The sequence below is a fragment of the Peromyscus maniculatus genome, chromosome 14 (assembly GCF_049852395.1).
Source record: "Peromyscus maniculatus bairdii isolate BWxNUB_F1_BW_parent chromosome 14, HU_Pman_BW_mat_3.1, whole genome shotgun sequence".
Taxonomy (NCBI): domain Eukaryota; kingdom Metazoa; phylum Chordata; class Mammalia; order Rodentia; family Cricetidae; genus Peromyscus; species Peromyscus maniculatus.
In genome coordinates, this window is record NC_134865.1 from 74673580 (window position 1) to 74700713 (window position 27134).

The 27134-nt window shown below is 51.2% G+C and overlaps 1 protein-coding gene across 4 annotated transcripts in view; it reads right to left on the reverse strand.

Moving 5' to 3' along the window:
- The window catches only part of Prima1 (proline rich membrane anchor 1), a 74368-nt gene that overhangs the window by 7758 nt on the left and 39476 nt on the right, over window positions 1-27134 (reverse strand). For all 4 annotated transcript variants that reach the window (XM_076551294.1, XM_006990905.4, XM_076551296.1 and 1 more), the window contains one exon: window positions 1070-1199. In XM_076551294.1, the coding sequence (XP_076407409.1) occupies window positions 1070-1199 (130 nt within the window). The remainder of the gene's footprint in view (window positions 1-1069; window positions 1200-27134) is intronic.

Consider the following 27134-nt stretch of genomic DNA (forward strand, 5'->3'; position numbering starts at 1 on the left):
AGTTTAGAGGTGGGAGACCCCATCCACTTTGGTGTCCGAAGCAAGGTCTGTATCTAGAGTTGCTGAATCTCAGGGCCTCTGAGCCTGTCTGCCTGTCTGTCTGTCCTTCTGACCCCACCCAGAAGGGCACAGACGTCAAATCCCCATGTTCCCTGTTTTCCACTCCACAGGAAGGGGCAGGCAGGAGTGTGGAGGTTCATCAGCAATGCAAAACTTTAGTTGAGCACCCCAACATAGTGAGAGGTGGTCTTTGGCACCACACAATTCTAGATTCGAATTCTGTTACCAAGGCAGCTCCCTAACTCTTGGAAGACCCAGTTACCTAATCTGAAAACTACAGCACACTGGGAGAAGGTAGGAAGAGTTGGATGAGGGACACAGGGTAGAGAGATGAAGGCAAAGCCTAGCCTGAGAACTCCAGGCATCCAGTCAGTTCCTGAGCACCCCAGGGAGGCGCATGCCCAGGTCTGTGCGGCATGTCGCCCCTCTCCTGCCCGGGTGTCCTGGCTTGAAGCCTGTGTGCTCAATGACCACACCCTCATTTCAAGTCTTCATTTGCCATTCTTTCTGTTTTTGAATTATTAAAACAAAATTACACAGAAGATTGGGTTCAGAAGGAAAAACTAAATAGTTTAGATGTCAACAATTATTCTAATAATAATCAGAAGTAACTTTTGGAGCACAGGAATTAGGGAAGGAAAACCCTTTCTCAGAAATGTTATTCATGACTGTTACCCTTTGGGTGCTTGGCAATGTTCTTGCATGGCTTTTGTATTATGCTGAAACAGATGTGTAACTTATAGAATCAAACTTCCCAAGGCTGGGAAGGCATGTCTGAGATCAACTCTAAAATGTTAAAGACACAAGAACAAAGAGGGAAACCTGTAGCCATTACAGCACGCTCATGGCAAGCATTAAATGGGGTAGGGATGGAGAGGGTCCCCTGCCTATCCTTCCTGCTCCTGACCCATGTGACCATCTATCCTTTACAAAAGTGGCCAGGCAGTTGACATCCCAGCCCAGCTGGGCTCCCAAGGGGCTCCACCTGGCACTGTGGCTGGACACTCACCTCTTTATGGCTTTGTAGCAAATGATGACCAGCACAGTCAGAAACACCAGGGAGGCACAGACGACAGCGACGATGATCACCAGCCCCGACCACCAGCTGTCCTCCGCAGGGCACGAGGTAGAGTTGGGAGCTGAAAGAGACTAGGGTCTGAGTCTCTGAGTGAGCGAGGTGGGTCTGTGTGATGTTGGTGAGGGAGGGGTACTCACAGTCATCCATCACCCCCAGGAAGGCCCTCTGACCTCTCCTGCTTTCTCTACCCCCACCTTAGCAGGTGACATCATGCTTGGCCCCCAGCCAGCCCCTCCCCCATTCGGTGCCTCCATCACGGCCTGGCAAGCTCAGAGCCCGGGTTGAGCGCCTGGCTAAGCAGGCCTCCATCCTCCCAGGCATGAGCTAACTGACAGCAGGGTCGGGTTTAATTTCCCATGAAAAATAACAGAACATCTCATTCTCTCAGTCAAGGCATTAAATCCGGTGCGTCTGTGGTTGGGGGTGGGGTGACGGCTCGCAGGGGACTTAGGAGGAGGGAGGAGGGAGGCTGGCCCCTCGATGTGTTTCTGAACTGAGTTTCTTGTGAGAGGCTCGCTCTTCAGGCCTGGATTCGGCCCAGGTGATGCTACCAGCAGCTTTCTCAGTGTGCAGGGAAGGGCCCAGAACACGGGAAGGTGTGTGACCGGGACAGCTTCTGACACCTGACTCCACAAGACCTTCCTGTCCTCACTCTACCCAGGAGGAGTCCTTAGGGTAAGCCTGTTCCCTCGTGGGGGGCAGTGTTGGTGCTCACCCGGAGTACAGGTCTTAGGAAACTATTTACTTCCCTGTGAGTAAGGCAAAGAGAGAGCCCAGCCCCGTCCCAGAGGCCTGGGAAGAACCAGACAGGACGAAGCGCTGGGTATCACAAACAGACTGGGGGAGGGGAGGGGAAAGAGGCATGAGAGCAGAGGCAGGGGGAGGGAGGAGAGGAGTGGACATAACACACAGACAGACAGTGCTACACAAGTCATTAGTATATGTGAAGATGCGCATAAGAGTCAAAACTCTGTCCCCAGCTCTGTCCCCTCAGCACTAGGCACTCTGAAGGAGTTAAGATGACTCAAGACTGGGATGTGTCCAGGGGGGATTCCCTTCTGTCAACACACCACCTGACAGCCACGACAGATTTCTACCCCAGCAGAAGCCACACCCCTTATTCCCAACACTTTCAAAATATCCTTGAGTCTCTTCTTCAATAATCCCTAACCTGGGGCAACCATCCTAAAGACTGCTAAAATAATAGATAAGATTCGCTTGTTCCTAGCATTCATATAAATCAATGATGCAATAAGCACATTCTTTTTTCTTTTACATTTACTTTATTTATTTAGCAGTGTTGGGGATTCACCCAAGTAGCTACATCATTTAGTAGTTCTCCCTTTTTTGTTGATGAATAGTATTCCGCCCCCCCCCCCATGCTGCAACTGTTTGTCCATTTATCTGCTGATGGGCTCCTAAGGCTATTTGCAGATTTTTGGTCTTTAGGAAAAGCTGCAACAAATATCTGTGAAGGAATCTTTTGTATAGACAGTTTCATATTCCTCATGGGTAAACATGTGTTATAGGATGGTTGTGTGTGTGTGTGTGTGTGTGTGTGTGTGAGAGAGAGAGAGAGAGAGAGAGAGAGAGAGAGAGAGAGAGAGAGAGAGAGATTAACATCGTAAGCAAACACTAGATGTCTTTCTCAGATGTTCACACTCTGGTACCCGCCCAGGCAGAACCAAGAAGGAGAAGTGGAAATAAAGAGAAGGAAGTGAACACGTCATGGGATCCAGGAAAATGTTCTCTGACTCCCAGGGGATCAGGGATGCCTATTAACAAACATATAGCTCCCTACAGATCCTCAGAAGAACCAGAGACACTCTGGATGAAACCGTTGAGACAGGGACACTACCAGGATGCTGTCAGCTGGAAGGAGCTGGCCTTAGGTACTCAGTCCCCACACAGACACTGAATGGTGCCAGAGAGCCAGCAAGACGATTGGGTCTCATGCTCCCATCCATGAGCTCATTCGGTAATTCTGTTGATAACATCAAACTCGAAATCTTCCCCTTTGGGAGCATTTTTGAGTCTTCCCAGGGTGACCTAGTATAGCTTTAGTGCCCTGCCCAAGCTGCAGTCTCCCTTGGTTATACTGCTCCAGCACCCACAAAGGTTTGCCCCTCCTTTTTGTGGAGGAGAAAGCTCTTTTTCCATGTCTGTGAGTCTGGCCCAGGCTCTGACCTGTCTGGGCACATCCCCAGGGTCACTCTGCCCTACGCGTTGCAGTCTTCCTGTGTGTGTGTTCTCAGTGCGCGGTTGCACCTCAGAAGGTCCCCAAGCATTTGGAAGCACAGGAAGGGGAGGAGCTCTCTTTGGTCACCACAGTGAATGATTCCATCAGCTAGGGGCGTTAACACTGATATACCTAAGTTAGAACTGTCCCTCAAAGACACCAGCAAGGGCCTCCTTAGAAATCCCATCCACATGACAGGTTGCAAAGCTCCGAGTGGAATTTGACAGGACCTCTTTCCTTAAACTCTGCTAGTGGGGTGGGGATTTTCTTTTTATGGTCATTATTCAAAGCATTGGTACTGGAAGCAGTTAGCTCTGGTTGTGTGTCCTTCTGTCTGAGATCCCGTGGGACTCAGCAGGTGCAGATGAACACCGCAAGTGTGGAAGGCAACAACCCAAGACAGAAACACTGCCTCTGTGAAGAGGAGGTATCTCAAGAGACCTGGTGGCATAACGCATGGATTTTGGTCACAAACCAGAGATAGATTCGAAGATGGCATTCGTATTTATCCTTGCTTGAGTTGATTAGAGAATGCCAGCGCTTGAGGGAGCCTGGGTGTTGTCATTCAGGAAAGAGAACAAACACTGGCACAACTTATGTGAGGGTTAGAGTGGGGACCTCAAGATCTTGGAGCTGCCCACTAGCCTGGGTACTGCCTCAGTTTCCTTCAATACCTCTGCAGAGATGATGAAAGCTCACCATGTGGGCAGGCTAGCGGCTCACATTTCGAGACAGCTTTCTGATAGTGCTCATCCATGCATGCATTCCCCTGGACATGTACTGAGCATGCTCAGTGCCCGCTGCTAGGAGCTGGGGGTACAGAGATGAATCAGACACAAGCTGTCCTCTGCCAGACCTGGCGCCAGCTGCCCAGGGATGATTATAAAGCTGACTAAGACCTGATCTTCTTGCATGAGGAGCCAGCAATCTCCTGAAGAAGCAACACGCACTGATTGCCAATACATAAGGGAAGGACAACCTGCACACTGAATTGGCAATCCTGGGTGACAGGCAGGTGGCCAGACCAGACGAAGGAGTGTCAAGCACCAGGAAAGAGCTGCCTCAGTCTCCGCTGTCTCTGTCACTCCCTTTGAACATGACAGGAAGGCAGGAGCTGTCCTGAATCCTCAGGGTCATGTCACTGTTTCCTGAGCCTCAGCGAAGTTGACACATCAGCCAGCTCTCCTGACCCTGTGCAGACGATGGACCAGGCAGCCAGGAGGGCACTGGAAAAGGGCCCAGGCTCAAGTCTGCTGTGGCAAGGGAGTCTCATTCTTTTTAGTTAGCACATGCTGTATTAAAGGGCTGGGAATATCCAGCCTAGGCCAGGCCCTGGACACCATGGTTAAAAGCTTTGGGACTTCTGCTTCTAGGCACTGAGGGGAAATGGGGTGGATCTGGCTGACTCCTAAAACATCCAGAACATTCCAAATATATGAAGCAATGAACAATGGCAACAAGACAGTAGTCTTCAAATAATTTAAGATCTGGAGCTCTAAAGCCATTAGAAGAAGATGCTTCAAGATATAGGCACAGCCAGGACTTTCTGCAAGGTAACTCTGAGCCCAGGAAGTAATTCCAAGAATGGACTGTTGAGATTGTATGACATTAAGAATCTTTTGCACAGCAAAGGAAATAATCATCAGATAAAAGAGATGACCTGCTGAAAATCTTCACCAACTACACATCAGATGGGATTAATATCTAGACTATAAAAAGAACTGAACAAAACAGATAGACAAACCACCCAATCAATAAACGGGCCAATGAGCTAAATAGAGAGTTCTCAAAAGAAATGATTTAAAAGATGTCCAACATCCTGAGCCATCAAGGAGATGCAAATGCAAATGACTTGGAGATTCTTTCTCATACCCATCTGAATGGCTATCACCGAGAAAACAAATGGCAGCAAATTCCAGCGAGGATTCATCGGGCATGGGAACGGGTGCAGCCACTATGGGCATCAGCATGGATGCTTCTCAGAAACCTGAGACTAGAAATACCGCATAACTCAGCGGTATCACTGGGTACATGTCTGAAGAAATCTAACTCCTGCCACACTTACACATCCATACTCATGGCTACACTGCTCACATTAGCTAAGAAATGGAACCAGCCTAGATGTCCATCAGCAGATGAACGGATAAAGAAAATGTGGTTCATATACACAATGGGACTTGTTTTCAGCTGTAAAGAAAAATGAAGCATTTACATTAGGGGGAAAAAGGATGAAATCAGAGATTATTAAGTGAAATAAACCAGATTCAGAAAGACAAATGCTGTTTTCTCTCGGATGCACAATTAAGATTTAAGAGTGTGTGTGTGTGTGTGTGTGTGTGTGTGTGTGTGTGTGTGTGTGTGTCTATGATGGATGCATGTACCCACATATGTTCACGAGTGTAGTCTGGGAAAGTAGAAAGAGGATGAGAGGAGGAGATCACTCATAGGGAGGAGTGGGGAAAAGGAGAGGATGGTGAAATATATGAGGTGTGAAAGCAGAAGGCAAGACTATTGGGGGGCGGGATGGAATGGAAAGAATGAGGGAAGGGAGAGAGGATGAATGAGAACAATGTATAATGGCACAGATGTATGAAAAATCCACAGTGAATGCCGGGCGGTGGTGGCGCACGCCTTTAGTCCCAGCACTCGGGAGGCAGAGGCAGGTGGATCTCTGTGAGTTCGAGGCCAGCCTGGTCTCCAAAGCGAGTTCCAGGAACGGCGCAAAACTGCACAGAGAAACCCTGTCTCGAAAAACCAAAAAAAAAAAAAAAAATCGACAGTGAAGCCTGTTGCCTTGTATGCTAACTTAAATGATGACAACGATGACTATGACGATGATGATGATGATGATGGTGATGGTGATGGTGGTGGTGGTGATGATGATGATGATGATGATGATGATGATGATGATGGACAGTAATTCCCAGCCTTCTGCCTCAAGGAATTTCTAGAGCAGCATAGGAAGGAGGAATCGAGGCAGTGACCAGGACAGAGGTGGTCCCTGCCCTAGGAAGTTCTGAGAAGAGTAGGGCCAATGGAAAGCAGAGGTGCTTCAAGGACATCAGTTACACATGTGGCAAGTGCTAGGATGGGAAAAGGGTTCAGCAGATCCTACGGGAGGGAGCCTGGAACAGAAGCAGGTAGGTGTGGCACTTCAGATACATCCGCTGAACGGGTATTTAAGGAGATGGAGGAGACCAGACACTTCATTTGTGGGACTCAGAGACTTCAAGACACACACCAGACACCCAAGTGCCTGGCTGATTTACTGAAGGAATCTAACTCCTGCCATGGGCACACTTACACATCCATATTCATGGCTACACTGTTAGCAGTGGGGAATGGAGGCCACGGAGCCAGGGACCTGGTGACTGCTCTTGCCGCCAATTCAACACAGGCTAAGAGGTAGGCTGAGAGAGCCGGCTGTTCCCAAACCTAGTGGGAGGGAACTAGAGGAAGTAGGGATGAACTAAAGTGGCCGTCTTAGTTTTGCTTCCTGTTGCTGTGATAGAAATACCCCAACAGAAGCAACCTAAGGGAGCAAAGGTCTATTTCAGCTCACAGTTCAATGCACAGTCCATCCTGGTGGGGAAGTCATAGTAGCTGGAGCTTTAAGAAAATGAGTCACATACATCCACAGTCAAGAGCAGAGATGCACATTAGCACTCAGTGTGCCCTCTCTGCTTTATACAGTCCAGGATCCCCTGCTCAGGGAACGGTCCTGCTCACAATCAGGATGAGGCTTCCCATGTCAATTAATGCAATCAAGACAACCCCTCACAGACATTCTCAGAGGCTAATGTCAATCCAGTTTCTCAGGTTTGCCCAGAAGCCTTCCTTCTGGGTGCCGAGATCATAGATGAGATTCTATCACAGGGGCTTTGAGGGGTCTGGAAGCAATCCTGTCTTTAAACGGTTAAAAGTCACCTTTCTGGGGCTGGGGAGGTGGATTGGTTGGTAAAACGCTTGCTGCATAAGAATGGGGACCCCGAGCTTGGTTCCCCAGTGGTCATGTAAAAGTTACTGTGGTGGGGCACATCTGTAACTCCAGATCTGGGGGACAGGTAGTGACAGGATGAAACTTATTAAAGAAGGAAACTAAAGTTGACCTCAGGTACACACACACACACACACACACACACACACACACACACACACACACACACACACACGCGCGCGGTGAGGGGTAGTGTACACCCATTTTTCCATCTTGAGTCACGGCCTTATCTGGTGCTCTGCTGCTTCTCAACACTGTGTATGGCCCTCTCCAGAGGCACCCTGCTCTGAGGTCCAGCCTGAATGCCAGGCACTACTGGGACACCACAGGCCTTGGAGAACATCCTCAGACATCTCTCCTTGGTTTCAAAGTCTCGGTGACTCATGTGCAGGCTGCCCCAGTGGTTTGCGGCTGACTCCCTGGGAACTGCAAGGGTTGTAGGCCCTAATTGGCCTTCATTCCGCTGGCTAGGCTCAAGTGAGGAGGGCCTCCCCCACCCGCCTCACTCTCCTGTTTCTAGCTTCCAGAGCAGCCCAGGTCCACGGGCGGCTCACACACAGTGACAAATCAGGCCAGTGTTGGCTTGTCTGGGTACTGCGGAGGTCAGTGGAGGTCAGCCCCTGTGGGTGTCAGTGGAGGTCAGTGGAGGTCAGCCCCTGTGGGTGTCAGTGGAGGTCAGCCCCTGTGGGTGTCAGTGGATGTCAATGGAGGTCAGCCCCTGTGGGTGTCAGTGGAGGTCAGCCCCTGTGGGTGTCAGTGGATGTCAGTGGGGGTCAGCCCCTGTGGGTGTCAGTGGAGGTCAGCCCCTGTGGGTGTCAGTGGAGGTCAGCCCCCTGCTCCCTCCAGGGATAAGGACCCTGAACCTGCTTCCTGCCGGCAAAGGTTAGGCTGGGTCCCAAATCATTACATCTTGGGTTTACATGGTCTTGTCAGCACCACCAGGTAGAGGTGACAGAGCCTAGTTCCAAGCGACAATTTTATGGCACGGTTGGTCTTTAGGGTGGCGCTCCTCTCTGCACTCTCTCTTCCAGCACCATAAGGGTGTCGAGGAAGCTGTCCTGTTTATCTAAGAAAGATTTGAGGACACAGGACACAGAGCACATTGACAAGTGAACAACGTGTCCCTGCCGTAGCCAGTGACCTAGGACAGGCTCTGGTCCTGTGTGGTTTCCAAGAGAAGTGAGGAGCTAGGAGCTATGCTAAAGATTTAAGTGGTGACAGGATCTGTTTCATAATCCCTTAGGGGCCAGGGAGGAAACTGAGGCTTGGAGTGGCCAAGGGGGCTCTGCCCAGGGCTGTGTAGTAACCCCACAGTCTGAGCCCCACTTTCTGACCTGGCCCCAAACCAAAGAGCATGCTGGCTCAGAAGTTCCCTTACAAGTCCCCAGCTCTTCCCCTGCCTCAGTGCCTGAAGCCCTGGCACTGCTGGGCAGTTTGACACAGACCCAATGTCCACTAAGGAAGGCGGGGTGGGGGAGGGACACCACCTCTCTCTCATGGCCTGCCCCACAGAGAGCCTCATTGTCTATGGATACAAGGAACTGCCTCAGCCCCTGCTAGCTGTTCACAGGCACTGGGCATCCATGGGGAGGCCTGTGCCAGGGTGTCCACCACCCATGGGGGCCTCAGGGTCAGTGTGCGGGTGGAGCTGTTCCTCATTTCTCACCAGAGACCATGGGTTGGGCTAGACTTAAAACCACAGATAAACCACAAGGCTTTGGTGTTTGTGCACTCTGGAACCCGGACCTCATATCTGGAGTTGCTAGGAGTACACCCAGTGAAGAGAACACCGTCTTGGGGTCCTAGATCCCCACCCATGTTGGGGGGCAATATATAGACAGGTAATGCCATGCCTACTCTGTCTTGTGCACACCAGCCTTCCTGCAGCCCTGATGGAAGTCCTTCTCTACATCCCCAGTCATCCAGGTGCAAATGGACCAGGAGGGCAGCCACACTACGATATGAATAAAAACTTGTTCAGGCTCTGAAGGGTGTGGTGTCAGTGTGCTGCCAGGACTATATGGAGCTGCAAAACACAGAGGATAACAGGCCAGACCTTGGCTGGGATGCTCAGAACTCTAGACCTACGTTCAGTGTAGCCCTAGAAGCCATATCTCTGCCTCCAGTGTCTCCTCAGCTTCACTGTGCATACAGCATCTCCCAGATGTGCACCACTGGCCTGGCCCAGGCTGGAGACATCTAACAGTAAGGGGTCCTTCTCAATTTTCCCAGGAGCTGTGCCTCCATCCAGATTCAGCCCCACACCAAACATTCTCCCTTCTGGGCTCCTTTCTCTGAGCCTCACAGCCATCAGGGGACCCTCACCCCTCCTCTTTCTCTTCCTCTGCTTTGCTCTCCTCCTGATCTCTGCTTAGATGAGCCCATCTTCCTCACATCCAGAGGTTCCTCCCCGCTGGGCGTCCATTGCTCAGTTTAGTGCAGTGATTATCCACAGTGGCTTTGAACTGGGAGCTGGAGTTGAAGTCTGAGCTCTGGGTTGGGCAAGCTATTCAGTATGTTAGATTTTTATCTGTTTCACCCACTGTAACTTGGGAGAAGCCACGGAACCTCCTCCAAGGAGGTACCAGGATTAGAGAAGATCCACAGACAGACAGCTGTGCCTGTGGCAGCTGAGCATTAAGTCGGTGAAGTGAGAACTGGCAGCCAGAAGGGAAGGTGCCAAAGAGGCTTCGGAGGGATGGACGGAGAGAGCCTGTTGGGGGCTCTGTCAGAGGGACTGTGTGGGAGGAGATGCAGACAGTAGGTGCACAGGGCTTTGTTGCCCAAGGCAGGAGCCCCCATGGAGCCATAGACGGTGGGGAAACAATGACCAGAGAAGGATTTTCAGGTGTGTGGTAGAGCACATGTATGTGCTTATGTGAGGAACGGGCAGTGAAGGAGAAAGAGAATCCACTGGGTGTGTTCTAGGAGAAAGGGACCTAAGGACCCTGAGCCAGCCAGAGGAAGACCCCGCCCCCCTCGCCAGATCAGGAGTCCCTGCCTGGGTCTCTGATGGAGCCCTGCTCTGTAGGAAAGGTAGGCTGGAAGTTTTTACTGCATGGGGTGGTTGTCTAGAGCCTGGGTGCTTCTTTTTGGGATGTGTCAATCATTTCAGGAAGAGTTGTGAAGCCAAGGCAAAGTACCGAGGGTACCAAGGGGGAGTGGGGGGATGGAAACCAGTTGTCTAGAAGAGTGAGTGATTGATGATGTCGTGAAGGGAAGTGTGAGAAAGACCCTAAGAGAACTTGAGATCATGAACCCAAAGTTCAAGGTCGTGTGTCTTGCTCAGGCCACCTTCCACTGCACAGGACAGGTGGGGATGCAGAGAAGCCAAGAGCAGCTCTTTCCAGAGGGTTATGATGAAAGGAATGTCGAGTGTGGGTCCTTGCAGGGAGCAAGGACAAGGGTTGACAGCTGAGGGAGCCATGGCACAGAACCTGAGCACATCGTCTCAGAATTGGGGCCTAGACAGATTTGAACCTGTGACCCCTCGATAGATAGAACACAAGCAATCAAGCAAGTCTATAGGTACAGAGACTGCTGGGAGATGTTTTAGAGGAAATGAGACAGGGAGGCAGGAGGAGTCAACGCCGTGTGGGAAGGGGATCTGCTGCCACTGTGAGAATCAGGGTCCCCTCTCTCAGGAGATATTGAACCTCAGTCCTACATGGAAGGGCCAAGGAGGTAGCCCTAAAGAAAGAAAGGGCCTATCTGGATGGGCCTAGGGTGGCAAAGGCAGGCTAGACACCCCCAAACGTGCACACACACACACACACACACACACACACACACACCTCTAGACAAAGGGCTCGAGATTCTTCCATCTGTTGACTCCAGCCAGCAGCCCATGCTCCATGGACCACTCTCTCCTCTAATGTCTTTCTGCCCTGTGTCTGGGCACAGAGCCCAGTGTGGTGGTGGGGTGGCTGTTTATCATCAAGAGCACCATTTCTCAAGGCTCGGCTCCTGTGGGGCACTTAAAAACCCGGATACATTATTAATAATCGTCTCCTTCATTCCTGTGCCTAATTAGGAGAGGCAAATTATGAATCAGGTTCATGTCTCTCTGGTGGGGGGCAGCGACAGCTTCTCCTGGGTGAGAAAAAGATCACAGGGAGGTCTGGGCAAGAGCTGGGAACAGTGGCTCACAAGCTGGTATAATTAATTTTGCTTCTGTGGGGACTGAGAAACAGGACCTCCCTTGTCTCTCACCCAAATGGCCCTCTTTGTTAGGTTCTCAAAAGTGAAGATTTGTTACTCCGGGAGCCTGGCCCAACCTTTCCTGTCTGCTCTGGTCCCCTTCTCAAATCTGCCATGCCTGCTGGCCCCAACAAGGCTGCAGGTGCAACACAGCACAGAGGGTCACGTTTGCCAGCTCTAGGACAGCACAGCCCTGTCCAGAAGTGACAATGAGCTCCCATATCTAGAAAGCTCTGGGTGACCACGGAGCCGATCTCCTTACCCTGTCCTCACTGTTTCAGTGTGAGTCCACTCTTCCACTCCTGCAGTGTGCAGTGCACAGGGATAGACGCTAGGAACAGGATGGATGGATGCTGCTCTCAGAACACCAGCAACCCAGAGGAGGACAGGCGTTAATTCAATAGTCATCAAAATGCAGGCTGGGATTCCAACCTCACCCAGACACCTGTCGGTGTCTAAAAGACAAACACCATAGAACAAACAGGTAGTAATGCCATGACATGGAAACCAGTGGGGGTTGACAGAGCATACTGAACTCATTTTTGCTTAAGAGAAGCTTGTGGTCCAAGGATGGAGAAATGTTCCTGCTGTCTCTAGGAAATGCCCAGCAGAGCCTCTGCGCTCACCAGGATCAATAGATGAGAGATGGCTTCCCCCTTTCATCATGGCCCTTAACCCATGATGGAGGCCTTGGGAATGCCCAGGTTGGTAGAAACAGTTCTTTCTAAACAGTTAATTATTTAAAAGAAAGTCTCAGGGTCACCTTGGACTAGTGGTGATGAACTCTGGTCTGAAGGTTGACTCTGGGCCGCTGCTTGTCCTACAAACAAGGTTTTAACGGAAATATCTACTGCGTGGCTTTTGACAAAAGTTTGCTTACCTCTAAGGGACACCGTTTTTTACCTCAGATTCCTCATCCATCTTAACAGAATCTGGGCCTGCGCTGAAAATTACATCTCATTTGTACTGTAAGTGTGAGCATTCTGGTTCTTCAATTTTATTACTTTCCCAAATGTCGCACCAATTCTCTAGTGTAATCTCTAGGTGTGTGGCACGGGGCGCTCTCTGTTGTCTGGGAAGTTTAAGAGTGACAATGTGATAAGCAGCCAAGCACAGCAGACAGACAGACAGACAGACGGCTCACATCTTGACTTGGTAAATCATGCCCACTAAGTCATTCCCCAGCCAGAGCACACAGCCCTCAAGTTCTCATCCACAGACGCAGTGACGACATTTCCCTGGGAGGCTGGAGGAAAGCGCCTTCCAGTGTGGGCAAGGATGCGGGGACTCTGCTTTGGATGCCATTGGCCCAGAACTGCAGCCCTTCTTTGCGGCACCTAGCTGGGCTGCTCAAGAGGCAGGGGCGAAGCACAAAGTGAGCAGCCTGGAGGATCTCAGTCTTATATGGCATCCTCAGCCAGTGCTTGGCAGGTGCCACCAGTTGGGGACCTGTGGCCATGCTCGGTGCTCTAACTCGGCTTCTTCTTACACCATCCCACCTCCTCCATGGCCCCACAGTCTCCCCTGGAAACATCTGCTTTTAAAATTCTCATGGGAGGTTCCAAGGACAAGTTCCACATCAAGACACTCAGACATGAGGTCACCAAGGGCTGACAGTCCCTGGCAGCCTTAGAGGATGAAATTCTATCCCAAGGAGGTGAATATGAACTCTATGTTCTGGATGACTAGCTCCTAAAACCTCCTGCCCTTTTCTGGTTCTCTGAACACAGCCTGGGTCTTATTTAAAAGTCTCTGTTAGGTGACGCTAGGATCAGTTCTGTCCTGGCTGAGGCCACACAAGCACAATCTGCTGAGAAAGTCCCTGATGCTCATCAGGCCTCTGTTTAATACAGGGAAGAAAACTGACATGTATGTGGCTTTGAGACAAAACCATACTTAGAAGTACAACTATCCACACTGGTTGTCCAGGAGCACGCTGTCCAATACAGTAGCTATCATCCACATGTGACTACTTAAGCTTGATTTAAACGATCAGTATTGTAAGGGCTGGAGAGAAGGCTCAGTCAATAAAGAATCTGCTATGCAAGCGTGAAGACCCAAGTCTGAAGCCCAGAGCCTGCATAAAAAAAGCCGGTAGGTGCAAGCTCATAATCCCTGTCCTAAGGGGACAGAAACTGGTGGATCTTTGGGGCTCCTAGCCAGCCTGTCTAGCTTACAGTTGAGTTCCTATGTAAACAAACAACTCCCCGCCCATACATACACCCAGAAATTCCGAGGTGGATGGTGCCTGAGGAACGTCACCCAAAAACAACCTCTGGCCTTCATACACACACACACACACACACACACACACACACACACACACACACACACACACGCACACGCACACGCACACACGCACACGCACACGCACACGCACACAGTCGCCCGAGCCATGAGGAAAGTGACAGTCAGGGCTTCTAAGTGGGAAGGCTTCTGCCACTACCACTGGAGCAGAGTATAGTGGCATAAGCCATCCTCCCAACACTTCAGCTCTGATGAGCCAGGGAGGAGCCGTGGACCTTCCAACCCCACACGTGGTGCACCCATGGCAGGGTGAGTGGGATGCCTGGACCGAAAAAGCAGTCATTATGCCTTTAAGACAAGAGTGAAGCCTTCTGTGATGGGCAGACAGGCCATTGTAGTGACATCGGCCAGTCCCAAGATGGTGAAGATCCTGCTACTGCAATACCCATAGATGATTTCTCTGCCCCTGGTTGGTCCAAAGCATGATGATGCTGAGACTGTGTGAAAGGTCTCCCTGGCAACAAGCACCGTCCTGGGCCTTTCCTCTGCCTAGACATGCAGTTTCTTTTAAAGATCAAGGTCACACCACCCAGCCACCTGGGTTCTGGTACTGTCATCAAAACTCTGAACTTTTGTGAGTCACCACATCTCCCTGGCTCTCAAAGGCCCAATGAGAGTAGTAACAAGGGGCTAGGTCAACATCCACAGCTCCATCACAACCGGCATCTCAGGCTGCCTTGTGGTTCTTCAGTGTTTGGGGGTTTCTCTGGCCTCCGCTCACTAGATGAAAATGGCAGCTGTTCCCCAGCTATGATGAACAACTGTCTGCTTCTGGGAGCTCTTCCAGGGCTCTGTCCTGACTCCTGAATTCAGTGCAGAGGCCAGTGCATCCAACAGCCAGCAGCAAAGGAAGGAGCCAGATTCAAGCTCCTGGTGTGTACTGCACCAGCCCTGGCTAATCAAAGAGGCTGACTTGATAGCCTTCCCACAGGACATTCTGAGGTTCTGAGCCCATTGCCTTCAGAATGACCCCCAGCTACTGAGAGGCTGCCCAGTGGAACTGGCCATAACAGGATTCGGAAAGAAGCCTAAGCATTCCTTCCACAATACCCATAATCCTCTCTGCCAAGGCAGGGGGTGGTGTGCCTTTGCTACCCATGGTCTAATTCATTCTGAATCTGCGAATAAGAAACCCATTCATTCTGGGCCAGGAGGCCCCGGGGCAGGAGGGAGGGAATAGTGGCCTCTGGCCCTTTCTGATTGTTGGCAAGGGTCACACAGAAACTTGGGAGCATGCTCGTCCCATGTGCCTTTTTCTCTGACAGAAGGTGGGGTGGGGGGACATTAACCAGGGCATGCTTTTCCTTGACCCACCCAAAACCTTGCCGTCTTCCCCAGGCAGAAAGCCCAACAAAGTAAAGTCTTTGTAAAGGCTGTTGAGACCAGGCCTCCCCTAACTGAGAGGTCACATTACCTCCCTCCAAACAGGACCCCCTCGATAACTACAAGCCACAGTGGAGCAGAGGGTCTCGGACCTCTCCCAGGCAGTGCGATCGCACCAACTAACCTCCAGGTTAATTCAGTTCTATAACGCGAACCAGATTCTTTTTCATCATATAAAGTAATGATCGCAGTGTATATGGAGTCTCAGGCAACACTGCTTATGTTTACGCACAAGGCCAAGGAGTGCCACCGTGGGGATGTACCAGGCTGTCTCTGTGCTGTCACATGTTTTTGTTTGGTTTCCTGTCATGTGCTGAAAAGCCAGCAAGTTCCTAAGGTCTCAGAAAATGTTACAGAGGAGTTCTGACAGGTTCAACTTGCTGAATAATGATATGCTGGCAAGGGGCTGAGGAGACGGCTCATCCATAAAGTGCCGGCGTGATAAGCAGGAGGACCAGAGAGCCATCCCTAGCCCCTGCATGAAAAGCTAGGTGTGGTGGTGGGTGCTTACAGTCCCAGCACTGGGGAGGCAGAGACAGGAGGATCCCTGGGACTTAGTGGCTGGCCAGCCTCTTCTGCTTGGCAAGCTCCAGGTCAGTGAGAGACCCTCTCTTAAAAAATAAGGTGAACAGTACCTGAGGAACAACGCTTGAAGTTGACTTCTGTCACATACACACACACACACACACACACACACACACACACACACACACACACACACACACACACACTGTAGTAGTAGCTGTTGTTCCCTTGGCTGCTGTGTGTCACACACCACTGCAGAAACATCACCTGACTTAAGTCTTCTGACCCTGCAGGAGAGGTTCCTCTCATCGTTCCCATTTGCAGAGGTGAGAGCAAGCTCATGAGGAAAGTCAGTAGCAGAGGAGGACTAAGCTGGGACTCTAGGTGACCTGAGCCCCAAGTCCCTGCTCTCCACCACACACTACTGAGAACCAGACAAGACTCCAGGTGTTCGATTCCAGCCAGGGCACCTTGCCCCAGCTTGAAGAACAGATTCAAACACTGCTTGGGAGACCCTGCTCCCAGGTTTCTGACTGCCATGAGGAGTGTCCCTGACCTTCTCCAATCTCTCACTCCTTCCAAGAGCAGATGAGGGGTTGGAGAGATGGCTTAGCAGTTAAGATTGCTAGCCGATCCTGCCGAGGACATGAGTTCGGTTCCTAGCACCCACTCAGGTGACTCACAATCGCCTGTGACTCTAGCTCCAGATCTGAAGCTCTCTTCTGGCCTCTGTGGGCATCAACAGCAGTTGACAGAACTCTAGGAGGTGACATTTGCTTCATCCATACTCTGGACCTCAAGCCAGCAGAGAGAACGAAAATGCTCAGCAAGAGAGAGATGGAGAAGTGACTTTTCACAGAATTTCACATTACCCAGGATAGCCTCCAATTCATTACGTAGCTAAGGATAGCCTTGAACTGCTGATCCTCCTGTCCCTGCCTCCCGAGTGCTGGGATTACAGGTGTGTGCCATCACACTCTGCTCAAAGATTTTCTTTTCCTTCCTGGTAGTGGGGATTGAACTCACGGCCTTGTGTATGCTCAGCAGTCACTAAGCTATACTGCCAGCCCTGTGGGAGGGTACAAGGAATTCTTCCTCTTTAATCCAGTGTCATCACGAACTCCCCCAAGCACCTCAGTCTAAAATCCAAATGACATTGACCCCTGAGCAACCTAGTCCTGCCATCTGTTCTTTATTTTTCCTGACAGCTGGCCTCACAGGTCACCATAATCAACTGCTCCATCATCTTCCTTTGACAGGGACATTGATGGGGGCTCAGAGGTGAAGACTGTCTCTCACAGACAGGATGATGCTTCAGAGGCCAACTATGTCCACTAGGTGAAGAAATCCAGCTTCTGTGTTCCCCATGGCCCGGCAGATAACGGCACCCCACACCCATGCTCATGCAAGGAGTTCAGCGGGCCATCAAAACAGAAAGAAAAGCAGGAGGGGGTGTTAGGAAGACGTGGGAGGGTCGGAGGGAGAGGAGGATAAGAAGGAAACTGGGGGTGAGTGTGATCGAAATATGTTACATGCATGTATGCAACTGCCAAAGAATACAAATTTTTTAACTTAAAGAAAAGAAAACCAGTTACCAGGCACAAGCAAGGTATTGTCCCATGACTACTAGTCAGTTCCCCACCAATGAGGCAGCCTCCACTGTAACCCAACCCCTTCTCCATTACTGGCCAACTTCTGGGTCTTTCTAGAACTTTCTAGTCCAGAAAGGTCACCCCTTTCCTATGACTCCTTCCAGACGCATGTGTTTCTAGCCACTCTAAGTGTGAGCACCCAACGCACACACCAGGGATGCTGGTGTGCGTGTGTTACAATACCCATTCTGCAGAACACACTGCTAAATCAGCAGGAGTGGAGCCACTTTTTGTTGTCCTTTCATAAGAGCTGAATAGGATGCCATGGGATGCACCACGACTCATCTAAAGCCTTCTGAGGCCATTTTCAGATGCAGGGTACCTCAGCCTGTTGTTGCCTGTAATTTCCAAACCCAATGGTTCAGGGGAGGCTCAGGGTTCACACAAGACAATGAGCTCACCAGTTGCTCCATCCCAAAGGGGGTTCGGGGGAGTCCTTCCTGCCACCTCCCTCCATGTGACCCAACGGTAAGCCATGCCCTTTTTCTTAAAGTTTGTCTCTGCCATAACTGCCTTCCACCTGGCCTCTTCTTTGCCCATGCCACCCCTCCCTGTCTCTTCCTCACACGGCAGCCTAAATGAGTTACACCCCTGCTCTGCATAGCTTCCAGAGGCTTCTTGCCAAAGATGGCCTGAACCCTAATCTTTTTATCACGGCTATGCTAAATATTGCTTCTATTTAAGTCCCTTCCCTTGTAGAGAGGACTCTAGAAACTTCCTGAACAGTAACAGAAAACTCCCATAGCTAGCACAAAATGTGGGAACTTCTGAGGGGAAGATGGATGGGTTACGGGATGTGTGTTAGGAGGGGAAGGGCGGGAAGGGAGTTAGTCCTCTCACCTAAGGGCTGCACCTCAGGAACAGCACCCTTAATTCCCATCAGCACACACCCTCACTCCCAATACTCTCCCACAGAAAGATGAGTATTTGGGTGGAAATGTCAGAGCTGGTTAATCCCACATGGCTTACAGGCTGCAGAAAGCATCTTAGCGTTTACTAGGAAGATAAACTGCTTTGCTGCCGTAAGGCCCAGAATGTTCTCAGAGATGAGAAGAAAATCCTTTGTGTATTTCTGACTGTGAAGGAATCCAGGTCCTGGCTTTGGGGAGGGAGGTAGGGGTGGGACTTCACTCGGTGGTGGTGTGTCTGTGTTTAAGGCCCCATGGGGAGTTATTACGCTTCCTGCTCTCCGGGACTCTGAGGGGAGGTTGGCACACAGGAGCAATGGACTCCTCCTAGGATGGAGCAGGAGTTCAGCAACATGGAAGAAAGGGGGGAGGGTGAAAGCGGAGAACAGAGGGACGCTTTTAAAAAAAATCTCAAAAAGGGTAAGAAAAGTTTGGCCTTGGTGCCATTGGATCTTACCATGTCTGAGCCAAGAATTGGAAGAAGAAAAAAAGTGGAGGGTCTTCACTCTCAGAAGAATGTGGTGTACACACTCTGGGGCCCCAGTTCCCTCATCTGAGGCAGCCAATGACAGAACACTTCCCATATGTTCCCCATCACACTTCCTGTGGGCTCCCTTAGAGTGTCCTGATGAAACCACACCCTGGCTCCATAAGTTCCATTCCTGTTCTGGTCTATTTCTTCCTTCCTTACTGCGTCCTCCTGGGAGCATTCCCTTTTCCCTCCCATACACCTGAAACATCTCAGCTCAGCTCTGCCTCTAGAACGAACCAGACAGCATGACTGATGAAAAACAAAGTCACCCATAAAAGCACCGTGGGCCACACAGGACTGTATGAGTCTAGTGGGAGACCGTGTCCACAGGCACAGAGCAGAACCGGAAGCTGCTAAATACCTTCCTGTCCTCTAGCCAAGCTAAAGTTAACCCGCGACTGAGCTTGGCAGGTAGGAGATCCATGCTCTGTGATGAACGGCATTTACTTTATCTCTGGCTCCTGCCCACTCTGCCAGGGGGCACTCACCCTCCAGCCCAGATGCCAGGAACTAGCCATTCCTACAGTTCCACATACACCTAGACAGTGCTTTGCCACCCTGGTGGAGGGCCACTGTAGGAAAATCAGCTCAAGTGAGAGCCAGGAGAGTGGAGGAGGCAAGCATCCCCTGAAGCTGGGGGTTCCAGTGAACTTGGAATAAGGAGAGGATGAGGAAGGAACTAAGAACAGGTCTGAGGAAGGGAAGGGTCGGGCAGGAACAGCAAGGTCTCCACTCCCTGCCCAGGAGTCCAGGTAAGGCATTTCTAGCTGGTCTGCTGTGCACAGTACTAGCTTCCCAATATGAGGGGGTGGGAGGTGCCCTGGCGGAGACGCGTCCAGAAAGGACTGTGTTCACCATCTCTCTCTGCCCCTGGCAGACAGCAGTTTAGATATCGCATACCAGGAGCTTCCCAGACAGTCTGGCCCAAGACGTGTGAGCCTTTGCTGGGCTCCTCTTGGAAGGGACAGAGAGGGGCACAGATGCCACTGCCAGGTCACAACTAGTTCTGGTAAACCCCAGCAAGGCCCTAGAGGCTAGCAGATGACATCCCTGCATGTAGTTTGGCCATATTTAGAGAAAAGAAAGGGAGGGCAGCATAAATCAGCTCCCCAGAAACAGGGCTGCAAACCAGGCCAACATCTCGGCATAATCTTAGAAAGAGACCGTTGCCACAGTGAGGTCCCCAACACAGGCACACAAACGGCCTGGGGCCTGGCCTCCTTCCATCCCGGAGAGACAGATAGTCTCCGTGCAGGGCTTAGCCCCATGATCCTCCCCAAAATTCATCTGAGAACTGTCACTCTGCTCTGAGTCATCCAAGTCCAGCTCTGGTCTACCACACTCTGGACAAAGTGGTAGCCTCCTAACCAGCCTCATCCCCACCCCCCACTTTCTACTCACTGCCAAGGATCATCTAAAGAGGCAGGTCCCTTCAGGTCATCCTCATGGCCCCGTGTCTCTTTAATGACTCTCCACAGTACTTTGAAGAGGACCCAGCTCTGTGCGGTGTGACCACTGTGGTTTGTGGACCCTGAATGAGTTGTCTCATTATCTGCCATCCTCTCCCATGAGCCACCCTTCCCCAAGGCTTACAGTGCCCAGTGGCATGATCCGTGAGTTTCCTGAGACCTCTAGCTGTTCCATTTCAAGCTTTTGCATATGTCCCCCCTCTGCCAGGCACACTCTCCCTGGACTTCACAAGATAGTTCCTTCAAAGACCAGCTTACTCAGAGATGTCTCCTGCCCCTCAGCTGAAGCTAAGGCCCTCCTTGTAGTCTCTATTTTGACCCTGGAATCATCTCAGCCTCCTAGACCTCCATCTCCTACCACAGCCTCTGGCCCATAGTAAGTGTTCAGTGGATGTTTATTGGGGGGGGGGACATGGGTGAAAGGAACCCTTAAAAATCTGTGATGGTTTCCCATGGGAGATCTAGGTTTTACTTTTTTTTTTTTTGGTTTTTCGAAGACAGGGTTTCTCTGTGTAGCTTTGCGCCTTTCCTGGAGCTCACTTGGTAGCCCAGGCTGGCCTCGAACTCACAGCGATCCGCCTGGCTCTGCCTCCCGAGTGCTGGGATTAAAGGCGTGCGCCACCATCGCCCGGCTAGGTTTTACTTTTATTTAAAACCTGACCAAGAAAACTTAAAAGAATTGGGGGTTATGAGTTTTCCTTCTCTTCCCCTCTCCATCCTTCTTGCCTCGGAGACCCGGAGCCCCTCACGGCTGCCCTTTCTCCTGCCTTCCTGTTATTTTTCTTTTATTCTTCTCTGTTGGTTTACTATAGAATACACCTGGCTATGATGCTTCTGGTCTATGGTGGCTCATCATCACTGTCAACTTGACCAGAGAGTGCCCGTGAAAACACACACCTCTGGGTGTGTCTAAGAAGTTGTTTCTAAAAAGGGTTGACTGAAGAGGTTAGCCCCGCCCTAAATGGGGGCAGGCCTCATCCCACGGGCTGGGGTCTGGAACTTCATGACAGAGGAGCCAAGTACTGACACTGTCTCTCTGCTTCTTGACAGCTGTTCCATGGTCCAGAGCCTGCATCTTCCCTGCCCTGATGGGCTGCATCCCTCCAAGTCTGGGACTGAGTAAGCCATTTCTCTCTTTTCTTGTGGGGTGCTTCCAAAGAAAAGTCACTGCTGCACAGGCATTCTTGAAATCTCTTCTGTGTCCTCAGAAACGTCTACCCTCCCAGGTGATGTAGGACCCTGCCCTGGGTCAAGCCTGGAAGACATCTCTGCAGATGCTGGTCCCTGAGCCCCAAGGATGCAACTGGAGCCAACCCAGACTGCACTGCCCAACCCCAGCATTTAACAATGGTGACAGACTCTTAGGCTCACTTGGGATCCCTGATGCCCCCCCCCCAGCAGATGTGGAAGCGACTTCCCCATTTTGTACCACCGCCAGATCACACACAAGCGGCTGAGTTCAAGCTATGATAGAATTGACATGTTTTAGCGGGAGGGTCTTGGTTTCACCATTTTGGACCACCCTGACATCCCCTCTCGATGCTTGCAGCCCTTCTCTCGGCTCCCTGTCCTGTCCCTGACCTTCTCCAGGACACCACCCATCAGCAGCACCTGACTTGCCCAGAAGTACATAGAGCAGGCTCCAGTCTAGTATCTGAACCCTGCTGGCATCGCCTGGTCCCAGGGCCATCCCCTCTCCCCTGGGTCACTGCAACAGATGGGTTTTCCTGCTTCTGTCTGCCCTCTCCACAGCAGAGCAGCTAAAGGGATCCCACTGGGAGCAGATAAGACAGTGATCCCCTTGGACTCCAGCCCCACACCCTCACAGTGGGCTCATGGACCCCACCTTCTTTGCCCTTCTCCAGCCCTCGGGCTGCTGTTCAGCTGCTCTGCTGAGTCTCCAAACTCAAGCTTTAGCCCTGGCTGTCCTCTCCCCCGGCCCTTCCACGCTTTCTCTCAGACACTGTCTTCTCTTCCTGTGACCTGGCCTGCCCCAGCCAGCTCCCCCTCACACCATAGCCCTTTCTATCTCTAGCACACCTGGCACGGTCTGGCTCAAAGGATTAGCGCATTGATTGCTTCTGGTCTTTATCTCCTGCCAGAATGTCAGTTCCGCATCCGTTCTGTCCTAGAGCATATCTCAAGTTCTGAAGACATGTTTAATAAAATGTTTGAATGAGTGAAAGCTGGCTTACTCTCAAATGTCCTCCATCAGGCTCCTCAGGGCCCAGCCTCAGAACCTCTATTAGCACATGCGTTGGCTAGAACATCTGTGGGGGGCCCTGAGTGGTCCTGACCACACCCACGCTGGCCTTTTCCCCTTTGGCTCACACTCTCCTCACTCTAGATCAGTGTATCTCTGTAGGGTCCAAATAACCTCTCTGAGTTCAAGTTCATGCCTCCCCACCTCCCATGCCCACAGGAGCTACACTTTCTCCTTGACGTCCCTGGATTCTACAAGCTCCCACCACTGACTGCCTCCCATGGCTGGACCCTGAGTGGAAACACCCACTTGTTTGGCTCCAAATGCCTTCATCTCCTTCACCCTCTCCATTCGGTGTTGGAGATCTCTGGATTTGGATGACTGAGGGTAAACTGATTAAGGGAGGTGTACACACACCTCATTGCTGCTCTAGCAAACACTTCGGGCCTCAACTCCTTCCTGGCTTCTGGCTCCTCTCCCCATGCCTGGATCATTCCTCAGACTCTTCCCCGCGCTCCTGGTCTTCATGAACCTCTGGCTATGTCTTCACCCACCTCTCCTCCCTCTCTGTACTCTCCCCAGTCAGCTCTTTGGCTCCACTGTGAATGGCGCCCACAGCCCCATCCTCAGTGCTAGTGGAAACATCTGCTTCAGCTTTAGACTCGTCTGCATCGTCGTCTCTTCAAGACTCTGTGGCAAACCTGGAGCTTAGATTTCTGTTGTCACACCGCTCTTGTTCAAGAGGCGCCTGACCACACCAGTCACCATCATCTAGGAGTTCTTGTTTCCTCCCCACAGTGGCCGGCCTGGTGACTTTTCAGGCCCTTTTCCAACCTCCGCCTGGCTGGGTTGTGTTCTGAGCCTGGCCCACCCCCTCCTCTCCAAGCTTGGCCTTCAGTCTCTGCTGCTCAGCCCGTGTTTTCTGTACCCCCTGCCTCATCCCTGCTGGAGCACCCCTCCCTGCTCCAAGGCCGGCTTTTTAACTTGAGACTTCTAGTCCTATTTCTGCTCCTTTGGTGGCTCCGCCAGGTGACCTGCTCCAGTCAGACCCCTTTTCTCTGGCTAACCCTGGAGACGGGCACGCTGAGGAAGTAGCCTCTCCCGGCACTGGCACAGACTCCTTAAACTCCACCTGAGACTAAACAGAATGCCATAAACCTTCCCCGTGGGGTCCTCGGCTCCACTGTGTCATCCTCAGCCGGTGGCCACAGCATAGGACTTGGCAGGCTCCGAGCTCTAGAAATGCTTGTTACATATATGGTTGTGAGTGACACGTGTGTGATATGTGAAGGTGTGTATGCCTGTTCTTGTGGGCACGGTGCATATACATTTATGTGCATGCATCATCATGCCCTGGTTTTTTTCCCCATGTGGGTTCTAGAGATAAAACTCTGGTTCTTTGTGCTTTATTGATGGTGCCGTCTCTCGGGACCCCTCATGCTTTCTCTGTGCAGGAGAGAGAGGTGTGGGTTCCTGATGGAACCCCAGAAGGTACAGACCCAGTGAATCTGACTGGAGACAAGCTCAACCACATTAGTCCCATTTGAAGAAAGTAATCACTTATGGCAGATGCTTCTGGGACATGTTGCCTCTCTGCCCTGGGAAGCAACACTCCAGTTCACCAGCTGTGACTAATTAATATGACAGATAACCCCCCTCCCCCCGCGCCCCCGCTAGTGGCTCTGGGGTGCCAGTCTGTACTACTGCCCTGAGCTCCAGGGTCAGGTGTAGTAGCCACCATGGCTGGCTGTCGTCCTTCTCACCCTCACCTCCCTACAGGTGTTTCCTGGGATTACCACCCAAGTGGCCCCTTACACTTGACTCCTTGATCAGCATCTCTTTCTGGAGAAACCTAAATCAGACCGAGTCCCAAGAACTGCTACCAAGTGACAAGCGGGACCAGATAAAACCTGAGCCCCTCTCTGCTCCTCTCTCCTGGACAGCCACCCCCTGTCTGCATCATCCTGTCTCTCAGGCATGCATTTACGCATGCAATTGCCACATGTCAAGCCCAGTACCACCAGGGGGAACAAAGATGTACAGACAGTCCCTGAACCTGGGGACAGGAGCAGACACTTCATAGGCTAAGCTAGTGACTTTGTCCTGGACACGAGTGGGACATCCTAGGTGAATTTTGCAGTAATATTAAAGAGATGACACACTGACAGGACCCCTTCCCTCATCCCCCATGATGGGTGCCAGCCTAAGCATTATCTTGACTCTCTCAACTGCCCTATAAGTAAAAATGAGGTCCATGAAAGGGGGGGGGGCTCACAGCTGTGATGCCTCACCTGGTTCCAAATCATTGGTGCTGGGTGTAGAGTTCAGATCCTGGCTTGCAGAATCTACCCTGGGCTTGCAGGCAGTAAGCAGATGTGTTCTTTCCTTTTCTTTCTTTCTTTTTTTAAAAACTTTTTCGAGACAAGATTTCTCTGTGTAGCTTTGGAGCCTATCCTGGAACTCGGTCTGTAGACCAGGTTGGCCTTGAACTCACAGAGGTCCGCCTGCCTCTGCTTCTCGAGTGCTGGGATTAAAGGCGTACACCACTACCACCCAGCTAGATGTGTTTTTTCTTGAAAGCATGCCCCTTCACATATATCCTCTCTCAATTATCAGTCACTTTGGGGAAACCAAGTCAGTACCCCTTGCTTCCTAGCAACCCCTGCTGCATCTTGGCCAGCTCATAGCTTCTTTCCAGCAAACATTCTCTCTAAGTAATGTATTCTAAGGGATTGGTTTCTAATTTGCCCCCCTGTATAACTTAAAACGAGGATAGGGACATGAAGTAGAATACAGAAGGAAACAGATAAAAAAGATGTTAAGAGCCATTGGCATCCAGGACCGTATGTTTTCCTCCATGCTTCCTGGCAGTGTGTAAAGAGGGAACTGGGCCGTTTTCATAGCCACAGCTGCTACAGATTCTAAGACAACAGTTTGCAATGGCTGCGTATCTGTTTGGTGCTAAGCTGGGAAGGCGAAGGATGAATCCTGGAGGTGGACTGAAAACAAGCCAATATATACTCATAGCACCTGACGTCTGCTGTGCTCAGGAAAGTTCCAGACTTGAGAGGCCTGGGTTTGGGTTCCAGGTACCTCATTGATGGTAACTTTGAGAGGGTCATTTGGGTCTTCTGAGAATGTGTTCTCTTGGGGTCAGGTTTGCTGGGAGAGAGGGACTAACAGATGTTTTGGTGACATGACACTAGCTAGCTAGCCTCTCACCACCAGGGTGCCAGTGACAGATGATACCCAAGAACTGCCACTTCAGGTCCAAGGCCACATCTCCCTCCCCTCATCCCCCTCCAAAGGGTATGCCACAGTAAACACACACACAAGTGCTTCCAGCTTTGGCACAGGCTTGATGCCTTGAAGACACTGCAGTGTGGTGTGTGGAGCATTGGCGCATGGGATTCAACAGATGTGAACAAATTGTAGGGTGGCCTCAGGTCCCCAGGAAAAGAGGACTGAATCCATTTACATCCAGTGGGAACCCTGGCAGAAAGCTTACGTCTGGTTTCCCCTTTGAGAACTGAACAGGAGAAATCAGGGAGCCAGTCTGCTGGCCTCCGTGAGGACAGTTCGTCATGCTCTGGGACCCACAAAGAAACAAAGGAGATGTTTGGGACAATTTGAAGGAGAAGGTGTCTGATGACCTATGCTTGTCCCTGCCCGGTGCCTGCACCTCATCAGGTAAGCTCACGGAAGAAACAAAGGAAGAGATGATGGACTCAAGTGCCTGAGCCCAGTGGTGCACAGCATGGCTATGAGGCTCGGCTCATCGTCTTGTTGCTGTAGCTCATGTCTGCAGTATTGGCCAGACCCTCCAAGCAGTGACAGGTGCAGGGGGTGGGCTCAGCAAGCATGCGCTGATACAGACTGGGAGACGGGAGACGGCTCAGTTGGTAAAGCGCTTGCTACGCAAGGAGGAGGACGTGAAAGGAATCCCCAGGACCCACACTTTAAAAAACGTCAGACTAGGTGGTGGTCACTTGTCACCCTAGCACTGAGAACATAGAGACAGGTGGATCCCTGGGCCTTGCTGGCTAGCCCACATGGCTTAATCAGTGGGCTCCAGCCCAGAAAGACCCTGTCTTCAAAAAATCAAAGTGTATGCCCCCCCCCAAAAAAAACAACACCTGAGGTTGACCTCTGGCCTCCATAAGTATACACACACGTGCACTCTAATATACATGCATAGCCACTCACATGAGCACATGCATGGGTACACGTACACACACCAAGAAACAAGCAGCTGCCGTAAGAATTAACACAGGTGCAGCCTGGACCCCGACTCGTTGCTAGCTCCCTCATCTTCACAGTAATTTGTTAGCATTTAGCAGCAGCTGTGTTCCCATTTCACATCTGGAAGTGGAGATGAACAGTGAGGAGACTTGTTCAGGGTCACAGCCTCCCTGAGGAGCAGCCTCCCTGCTGTGGATGAAAGGTGGACTCAGAAAGAATGACCAAAAGGTGCCTTGCAGCACAGGCTCCTGGCCTGGGAAGTAAGCAGAACTCAGGCAGACCCTGCCAGGGTGAACCTGACCCTGTGCCTTCACCACAGTCAATATCGGAGAGCCTAGA